General features: G+C 45.5%; 1 protein-coding gene across 1 annotated transcript in view; it reads left to right on the top strand.

The window, feature by feature from the left end:
• The first annotated feature begins 2617 nt into the window (after window positions 1-2617).
• The window catches only part of LOC142577837 (uncharacterized), a 28041-nt gene continuing 20237 nt past the window's right edge, over window positions 2618-10421 (top strand). Inside the window, exons 1-3 of the mRNA XM_075687281.1 lie at window positions 2618-2674; window positions 8022-8148; window positions 9767-9855. Of these exons, the coding sequence (XP_075543396.1) occupies window positions 2621-2674; window positions 8022-8148; window positions 9767-9855 (270 nt within the window). The 5' untranslated portion in view covers window positions 2618-2620. The remainder of the gene's footprint in view (window positions 2675-8021; window positions 8149-9766; window positions 9856-10421) is intronic.

Here is a 10421-nt window from a genome sequence, read left to right as displayed (position 1 = left end):
CCTGATCTAGCTTCAAAGAGTAGGGCACTGCCTCTTGAGTTATCATAAAACGCTTCCTTCCTGATCTGCTGTTTCCAGTATCGATATAGTTCCACACTATGCTTCTTTTCCATTGAATTTATCCATTTTTTACCTTCCGCGTTTTTAACCTGTCGTTTAATGCTCTGTCTTTCTTCGTCCTACCCGCCGTGGTTGCTCAGTGGCTATGGTGTTAGGCTGCTGAGCACGAGGTCGCGGGATCGAATCCTGGCCACGGCGGCCGCATTTCGATGGGGGCGAAATGCGAAAACACCCGTGTACTTAGATTTAGGTGCACGTTAAAGATCCCCAGGTGGTCAAAATTTCCGGAGTCCCCCACTACGGCGTGCCTCATAATCAGAAAGTGGTTTTGGCACGTAAAACCCCATATATTATTATTATTCTTCGTCCTCGTGTCTGGCATACTTACTGGTTAGCTTCCTAGTTCTTTTCCGCCATTGTGAGTCAACGCTCTTTCTGTACAGGTATTTAAATACCTTAGCTGCCCACCTGTTATCGACCAATTTCCTCAGACGTTTTTCGGATAGGATTTTACTCTGAGCTTCCCGTGCTTCGAACGATGCCCAGCCCATGTCCCCCTGTACAGCTTCGTTTGTGGTTTTCCCGTGGGCACCTAGTGCTAACCTTCCCACAGCTCTCTGATTTACTTCTAGTCTCGACTGAACCTCTGCCCTTAAACACAGGACCGCATTACCGAAAGTAAGCCCCGGCACCATTACTCCCTTCCAAATACCTCTCAGTACGTACCTCATACCTGTTGTACCCCCCCAATGCCCTATGTTTCATTATCCCGGCATCTCTTCGCCCTTTTGCTATGAGAGACTGTTCGTGCTTTTCAGTGTACATCTGCCCTTTGTTTATCCATATCCCGAGATATTTGTATTCGGCCACTCGGGGTATTTCATGGCCTTGTATTGTAAGCTCCTGATCAGTGGTATCGTTGAAAAACATCCCACCGAACTTAGCTGCATTAAAACTGAAACCTAAACTGTCTCCTTAGTCTCCACAGTAATTAACCAGAGTTTGCAAATCTTCCTGGCTATCTGCTAACAGTACAATATCGTCCGCATAGATTAAACCCGGTAGTCGTTGCTCAACAACCTTTTCGCCTAATCTGTACGACAGATTATACCCTAGATTGCTTCGTTGTAACCTTCTTTCCACGCTTATCATATAAAGCATGAACAGCTGCGGTGATAGAGGACAACCTTGCCTTAACCCTTTGTGAACCTCAACAGTTGTCGTACTCTTAATTCCTTCCCATGTTATCTCAACATTATTTTCTCGGTATAGTTCCTGTAGAAAATCAATTAGCTCATGACCGATACCTTCAGCTTTTAATATGTTCCACAGGAGTTCCCTGTTCACATTGTCGTATGCACCACTTATGTCCAGGAAGGCTAAATACAGAGGTCTATTTTCCGCCTTAGCTATTTCTATGCACTGGGTAAGCACGAACAGGCTATCATCTAAGCGCCTACCACTTCTGAACCCGTTCTGAAGTTCTCCGAGTATTCTATTACTTTCTACCCATGACTGCCGACTGTCGAAATGCCGGACGCCAATGAAATTCAGACATTCGCGCCAAGCAGCATAAGACCTTGACGTCACTGTCATTTCCAGTTGTGACGTCACTTTCTTGTTTTTTTAAAAAATTTTTTGCTTGCTGTTAGTTGTCCCCACGATACGTAGGTGGCGACGGTTGCAACGAGCCGCCATTTTCTTGTGGGCTTCTATCGAAGCTTCACTACCAGTTTACATATACCTTGCACATAGCTCGTGCGAGTGGGCGTTCAAATATTCAGTGCGCACACACTTGACGTAACCGTTCGAGACACGCGGACGTTAGTTCCAGAATAAACCGCGGTTTCGTAACCCGTTTGGCTCGCTCGCCCGAACCGCGCGGATTTAGACGAGGCTCTTTGCGACGACACTTATAATAGCATGACACGTGGCGTGGCACATTTTAACGCTTGGCTTGTCTGAAGTTTGATGTGAAGAAGAAAAAAAAAGAAAGAAAAGAGAGAGAGAAAGAAAGGAAACAACAAACAAAATCACGACTTCATTCCTGTTCTTTCTTTGTTTTCTTTTCGCTGAGCAAAATTCGTAATCTGCTTTCATGCTTCAGACAGACGGTTACGTCAGCTCGGCTGCAAGATGAAATGATAAAAAAAAGTAAATAAGGTAATAGATCTTCAATAAAAGAAATTAAGGAAAGTCTTTCAGCTATTTACTGAGGCTACCTTATCGGATTCGCCTCACGTGTGCAGCCTCAGAGCGGCGGGAAGAGGGCTTCTTCCGCGTGAGCGAGGTCAGAGGGACGTCAAAGAAGAAGAAACTCGTCGTATCGAGCGCCGGCCCACATTGCGTCGGTGAGCTCCTTTCCACGTCAAAAATGCTTCAATACGCTGTTAATCTTCCCGGTGTTGCCTGAAATAAGTATAGGTAACCATTTCCTCGCGACGTGTGCGCGAAAGAAAGGAAAAATAATTTAGAACTGCTTTGTCAATTTCTGTGGCTGCACCTTTTCTCTCAACATTTTGCCTTTACTACGATCGCGTTCTCTATTCCAGACGAGGAGATGTGCTTCACTAACACACCAGGAACAATCAAGGCACTGGCGGCCTTCTGCTTCGTACGTCTTTTTTTCTTTATTATTTTGTCGCGCAGTGTTTGACGCAGTCCGTTCTGAACTGCACGCGTATGCGACAGGCCACAGACCTCGTTAAAGCGGGCTTTCGTTTATCGGAGGTATTGAACACTTGAATTCAGTGTACTGAATTTGTGGGCTGGTCGGTGTGGCATTTGTGCAAAGGGAAAAGAAGAACAGTACATAAGCGTTCTTGCTGTTCATGTACTCTTCCCTTCCCTACCACATTAGCGTTCCCCTTTGCACACGTGAATTCAGTGCCTAAAGGTTGCAGTTCTGATATCGATATGTGCGCACCTCCAACCTTGCCAGTGGAGCAGTGACATGACAGGTGTGCCATGGGACGCTGCTCCTCGTACCAGCGACAGGCTTGATGGTTTCATTTCTCTCGAGGCATGGTGGCAGATCCTCACCCAGGCACTCAATTCGAAAGGTATGTGTGTAACGGCCGTACCATTACTAACCTCTTCAGACCACAGGCCTGTGCCCCACCACGCGGACAACGGCTTTCATCATCTTCAACGTTGAACAACCAACTATAAGTTAACATAACCGGATGGGACATAAGGATAGGTCCAGGCGACACTATGCGACAAACGCGTATTCATTTAGTCGCCACTGCTTTTTTTTTTTAGAAAATTGATACATTACGCGAGACGTACCGCTACCGCATCGTCACCGACGACGAAAAATGAATGTGTTGTACAGTCAACCACAATATCTTACGGAACACGAAATCCGAGAAAAAGCTCAATATCTGCGCAGCCTCACAACGCAGCCTAGTATTCGAATTTACAGCATCTACCATTATGTGTAAACAACATTGTGATGTTCAGTTTTACTGACTGCTGTTACAGGCTGCTCGGAAATTGAACGTTTGCCGCGATCCCGTGGTCCGTAAACTTTTGAGGCTGACTGTACATTTAAAATGCCACCAGATTCCGTGGCAGTCCAGGATGAAGACTGCCGGAGGAGGTCCAAAAAGTTGGCAACCAAGTACAGGGTAATTGAAAGTGTAAATCATGGAGTAAGGGAAAAGTTTGGAGGGATCATCGCGCAACGCGATTGAAGCCAAACCTGTCGGCTCAACACGTGATCGTCACGTCAAGGTGGGCGGTTGGTTTTAGTGTTCCCGCTCCACAGGCAGAGCCACGGCAGAACAACCGTCAGGCGTGCGCCGAATAAAGACTACTAGCATAGCTACTGGGAACCAAACGTCTCGACAAATCTCGATTCTTTCTCCGTGATCTCGACGCAAGAGGTCACGTGTTGGGCCGACACTGAGCAAAGTGACTGGCGTCACGGAGCGTTCACTTGCCAAGGCTGGCTGTGTGACGTAATGTTTTTAACTTCCTTCCTCCATGGCTTAAATGGAAAACCAGCAGGAGTCATCAGAAAGAAAGTGAGAGAATCAGAGACAGCGAATTAGATGCAAAGAATGGAAGCAAAAACGACCATGGAGTATTACAAGAATGCGAAGAAAGAAATTATAAGGCAAAACCTGTAGGATAGCACAATGGGCAGTCCGGAGCAAATATTCGCAACATGATGAGGTATGTGTATGCTGCAGCAAAAATCCGCAAACTACTCAGCATATCCTTAGGGAACGAGAAGGGATTCTCGCCCAGTGAGACCCGTAGTTAATGTAACCAGAGGCTCTTGGATTTAAAATGGACGAAAGCATCAATCGGTCAGCAAACGAGATAAGCAAGATGCGTTTAGAGTGTTGATGGAACAATAGCAGGGCAGAGATTGATACGACCGGATCTGTTACAGGCATTGGTGGAGGTACAAGGTAGGTAGAGAAGTTTTGAGAAAAAAAAAAAGAAAGATTAAGGACATGTGTACAAAAATGCTAGAATGAAAAAAGTTCACCGACGATTACGATACTCCCTAATGCGAATTTTGAGCGCAGCTCTGTTTAACCGTTTCGAATTCACGATATATTGTTGCAAAGAATTTGATTCTGAACGATAGGGTCCTCTCGGCGGCAACTTGATTCTGCAACCCTCGCAGAATCACGCGTCTTTCCTTTCTTTAGATCACTATCAGCATATGAGCATCTGACAGTACACAAGCCACCATTGTTGCGTGGACTATCAGAGCCGCTCAAAAATAATTTCGTTATAACTAAGGACTTCGACGCCTACGGCGACTTGTGATGTGCCGTCACGACGATTCCACCTTTCTTTTTTCTGAATTCTTGGACGTTTCAATATCATTATTTCTCAAGTTGACTCACACTGTACGTTTATCGGTCCTAAAGCTCACGGCACGAAACGAAACATTGTGTGCGGACATGCATGCAGACGCGCAGTCGGTCACCACGAACCCGTGCGATCCGGCTGCCTTGGGGCTTCATTCTTTATGCCCCATTTGGCTATACAGACAGCCCACTATAGGAACCTATTTTACATAGTTTGCTCTCAGCGATTGCCTATCTTTCACGCGAGAAGCTAGTTCGGTGGACTCCATCGCGGCGACCGCGCTCAGCGGGCGTTCACTGTGCGTATTCGGTAAAAGGAGAGCGTCTGTGAACCATTCTGTGCTTTCTGTTTGCCTAAGATTATTATTTCGGCAGTAAAAAATTTCCCTCGTTTCGAAAGTACTTACAGAAATGCCCAGGAAGAACGCCCGCGTGGTGTCTTTATGGAGCGCCGACAGGCAAACCTATGAGGAGCGCGCCACCATATCCCTCATACTACGCAAGCGAGGCGCTACCGACAGATGGCGACTCGGTTAAGTCCTCGCCCCCAATAGCTTCGGCGATTTCGCGAACTGCAGTACCGCATACTGTAATATCGCCACTCCGGCCTCCGGCTACTTGCGCTATCTTTTTCCCCCTAACGACTAAACTTTCGTCCCTTCGAAGCTGTAGATGGCGAGGACGAGATCAGTGCTTACTTTTACAAGATTCTGGTGGGAGACATAACACTGAGATGCACTTTTCGCTCGAATGTCTGCGCTGGTCACGTTGTCTGTGAGTTGGGAAATATTTACAAATGGTTGAACGTGGTGTTCACAGTGTTTGTGACGTTATTTCTATCGTTTTAATCTGGTTACAAAGAAGATTAGGGGGGGGGATGGAAGAACATTTTTGTTTCAGTCTTGTATTATAGCCTCCCATGAAAGCACAAGATAAAGGTCGCAGTAGCCGTCTGTTACTACAGTCACTCGGGCAACGTAGTTTACTGCGGCAGGCTCGCGCTGTTATTCATGGCCAGTTGAATTAAGTCGACTGGCTTCAGCGTACCTTTTCTGATTATGTTTAACTTTATCATAAGGATGACTTCAATGGAGCATCGAAAATCATGTCTTCCCTTTCAACACGTCAACACATAATCTGATAGGTATGAAATTGCCATTTTGCTGGTAAATATTTGTTTTTAATTTCGACACATGAATATGGAAGTCTTAAGAGAAAGCTTTAGCTCGGGTGCTCTTATCTAAATGCATGTAAAATGAGAATTCGGTTTCCTTGGTAACCACTGCACCAAATTTGACAAGGTTTATTGCATTTAAACGAAAAACTTAAAATCTAGTGACTATTGGTTTCGAATTCTTGAATTAGTCGTCAATTTTTTATTAAAAATAGGGAGAAATCGCAAATTTTCCGAAAACGAAACTATCAAGTTTACAAATCCGTAACTCAGCAATGAAAAATGATATCACAATTATGGGAATTTCATCTAATAGTACAAAATTGATATGTCACACATGAATCTAAAAAAATACAGCAATATGGAAATACAGCTTTTGCAGAAGCCTCGTACACAACGTAACAAATTCACGCAAGATATAGAATGACATATCGAATTTGCCCGCTTTCAATGATCTAATGGTTGCCGTTTACAGAACCAGGATATCTGTTCTTGATGCTGAGCTATTAATTTGTAAACTTCGCGCTTCTATTTTGTTCAAAGATTCCTAATTTTGAATATACTTGTAACGAAATTCAGGCCGTAAATCGAAGTTATTCTCCGAATGGTCACTAGAATTTAACTTTCTCTCTCAAGTTCAACAAATTTCGTTAAAATTGGTCCGGCGGGGGCTGTCTCAGGAAAGCGTTTCTGCGTTTTACATGTATTTGAATAGGCCGCGTCGGAGTTGGGCCCGAGATAAAGCTTTCTCTTAAGAAGACCATACGGTTGTTTCATATTTTACTCGGAATTTTTCCAATAGCAAAAAGCGTTGGTTAAAGTTGACTGTGGAACTGACATGATGTTAGCCAACCATACGTGTGCTGCCAAGGAATACTTTTTGTACTTAAGAAGAGAGTGCTAGCAGTGATATTACGGCGCAAGAACTCGAGTGTTAGACAAAATGTGCTGCGTCCCGAATCCAGCCGCATTAAAACGAACACAGAAAGCAGTGAACACAAAATTGAACTGTGCTGAAGCCATGTGTCTGCATTCCCTTTATTCCTCTTTTATCTCCACTTGTGACTTAAGGGGCAGTTTCCCACAGTCACTTGGTCGTGTCATCGTTCCTCCTCTTTGCTTCAGACGTGTTCAATGACAACTTCCTGCAGCGCTGGAAAGTGTAGTTGGGAGAGAGTGCTAAGCAGCACGAATGTTGAGAGCAGTTGGCACTTCACGGCGGTGAGCCACGTATCATGAATATAGACGTGGGCGTGACCCCAGCCACACACTCATACTTCTGTTTTAGGCATTTATCAATTTTCCAACTCCATTACGGTGGCTCCTAAACTACTCCGCGCTCGAAGGCGAACAAACAGTCTCTCCCTCGCCTTCGCAACACTCCCTATTTCTTCCTCACAGGGTACTTCTCTTGAGGGCGCATAGACATTGCGTTAGTACAGGAAGTCACGTTGGCGCTGTTGTTTAAGAACATCACCAACTTCCGCTTATCGTGACTTTGCTCTTTTCGGCTACACGCTTTTGCCACCGCGCGCGCAATGCGAAACGCGCTTACACGTGCGAAGTTTGAAATCAGTTGATTTAGCACGACAGACAAGCAAGGCGACGAACAAGAGCGCCCGAGGGACTGCATCGCAAGGGCGTGCTAGCGAATGGATCGGAAGTGATGTCTCCTTCTGCACTCTATAGCTTTTGGCCTAGTTACGGCACCTGCACGACCCTGTTGGCGTAACGACGTGTGATGAAGGGATAGGGAAAACCCGGGAAAGAGCACACGATTGTTTTTTCAAGAATCACAGATGGTCTTTATCTTAGGGGCCCTTTGAAAATGCGCAAGCTTCAACTGTTCCAAGCATATAGACGCTAAGAAGGCGGCGAAGAGACAGAACAAACGATGAGAAGGAAGGACACAACGCAGGCGCTGACCACTAAGTGCTTGGTCTATGCTGCAGTGCGTCAACATGTTCAACCTCGTGTACCTCTTCATGCGGTACCAAGAGTTGCTGCCCGCCCAGGCCCAGCAACTCAGAAGCCAGGTCGAAAGCGTGATGCCTGACGTCAAGAATCTTGACAAATACAGTGAGTACCGGCACAGTGGCGTGCTGTCTTGGCGACGAAGCTTCATTGCTTCAATATAAGGTGCGTTTTCTGAGTGCATATATTCTTTGTAGGTGCCTGTTTTTCAAAGCATGGACACAAACATAACGAACCTTTAGGTGTAAACTTGAGTACGCCAAGGAACACCCAACCACACAGCGCGTTTGTTCGCCACGATAAACAGTCTAAAGGCTGTTACGGTATTGTGCAGTCGAAGAGAACGTATAACGGACTGAGGACGGTAAGCATGTGGCACAACAATGAATGGCGCTTGTGGCACGACGTCGACCCGGAAGCGGAGGCGACAACCAGGAGATAGTATAGCTACAGCTTTGACACGTCATGCCGTCGTCATTTGTCGCGCTTGTGTGTGTGTAGAGACGTAACCTTGCATGCTGGAGGACACGAGCCGACAGACCACGCTCACAGATGTTTTCTTTTAATGCGAATGTGAATTTCATCATCATCATCATCATCAGCCTGGTTACGCCCACTGCAGGGCAAATGCCTCTCTCATAATTCTCCAACTACCCCGGTCATGTACTAATTCTGGCCCTGCAAACTTCTTAATCTCGTCCGCCCACCGAACTTTCTGCCGCCCCTTGCTACGCTTCCCTTCCCCTGGAATCCAGTCCGTAACCCTTAATGACCATCGGTTATCTTCCCTCCTCATTACGTGTCCTGCCCATGGCCCCCCCCCCCCCCCCCATTTCTTTTTCTTGATTTCAACTAAGATGTCATTAACTCGCGTTTGTTCCCTCACCCAATCTGCTCTTTTCTTATCCCTTAACGTTACACCCATCATTCTCCTTTCCACAGCTCGTTGCGTCGTCCTCAATTTAAGTAGAACCCTTTTCGTAAGCCTCCAGGTTTCTGCCCCGTACGTGAGTACTGGTAAGACACAGCTGTTATACACTTTTCTCTTGAGGGATAATGGCAACCTGCTGTTCATGATCTGAGAATGCCTGCCAAACGCACCCCAGCCCATTCTTATTCTTCTGATTATTTCAGTCTCATAATCCGGATCCGCGGTCACTACCTCCCCTAAGTAGATGTATTCCCTTACCACTTTCAGTGCCTCGCTACCTATCGTAAGCTGCTGTTCTCTTCCGAGACTATTAAACAATACTTTAGTTTTCTGCAAATTAATTTTTTAGACCCACCCTTCTGCTTTGCCTCTCCAGGTCAGTTAGCATGCATTGCAATTGTTCCCCTGAGTTACTATGAATGTGAATTTATTCCTTGTAATCACGAGAAATTTCAAGAGGAGGCAGATGCAAAAGGCAATGAATGCCCGACAGAGGTCTGCCTCTGCATACTAGCAGCATTACAGCGCGTATAAAACAATACACATTTGTCACAAACAATCCTTGTAATTAAACGAATAACATATTGCGTAATGTTTACTGCGCAAATTTATCAGTAAAGGCAGCAGTGATACCAAAGCTATGTACAACGAAGTACAATCATAATAAATAACTTGCAAAATACATACGCACACAAGGAAAGTGCTAGTCCAATTCCTATACAGACACAGGCCAAGAACAATGAAAATAAAATGTCGCCTGCAATAACCAAGGAATATGTTTTTAATTCACAGTGGCCCGAAGAGACGGTGTCATCTTCGTCAGCATGTTTGCGGCCATCAGCGTTCTGTTCGACTATGTCCTCTACGTGGGAGTAGACAGTGTAAGTGCGCAGAAAGACTAGCCCGCCATTACATCCTTAGATTAAAGGCTCCATGCTTTGAAACCTGGGGCCCTAGAACACAAAACTATTCCAATCTGTTCTTATTCCAGTCTCCTGACGTCAAACTTACGTAACCACCGACGCAAGCATCAGCCAGTAACCCGCAGGGTTGCTTGAAAAGCCCAATCAAACGTGCTTCTCGTTTATAGGACGTCACTTTTTTTGTTTTCAAAGCGAATAACATTGCCTACATTGAGCATTTTTTGTTATCTAATTGGCTGAAAAGAGGCGAGAAGCACGCTTAAGAGGAGAGAGTTTCAATAACGCTGAGCCAGTACAGTAAAAGTAAATAACTGAATGAGGAGGGTGGTGCCGGCGTCTGCGATTGGTCCGCTTCCCTTAATTAGCTTGCGGTAGCTGGTGGCAAATCGCGGCGACGTGCAAGGGGAGGTTAAAGATGCCGCCAAAACGGATCTTAAGCAAAGAAGCGTTGGCAGAGCGATGTCGTATATATATATATATATATATATATATATATATATACGTGCCCAAGGGTCACGATAACT

Source organism: Dermacentor variabilis, chromosome 4 (genome assembly GCF_050947875.1).
Source record: "Dermacentor variabilis isolate Ectoservices chromosome 4, ASM5094787v1, whole genome shotgun sequence".
Taxonomy (NCBI): domain Eukaryota; kingdom Metazoa; phylum Arthropoda; class Arachnida; order Ixodida; family Ixodidae; genus Dermacentor; species Dermacentor variabilis.
This window is presented reverse-complemented; position numbering and strand designations above follow the sequence as displayed.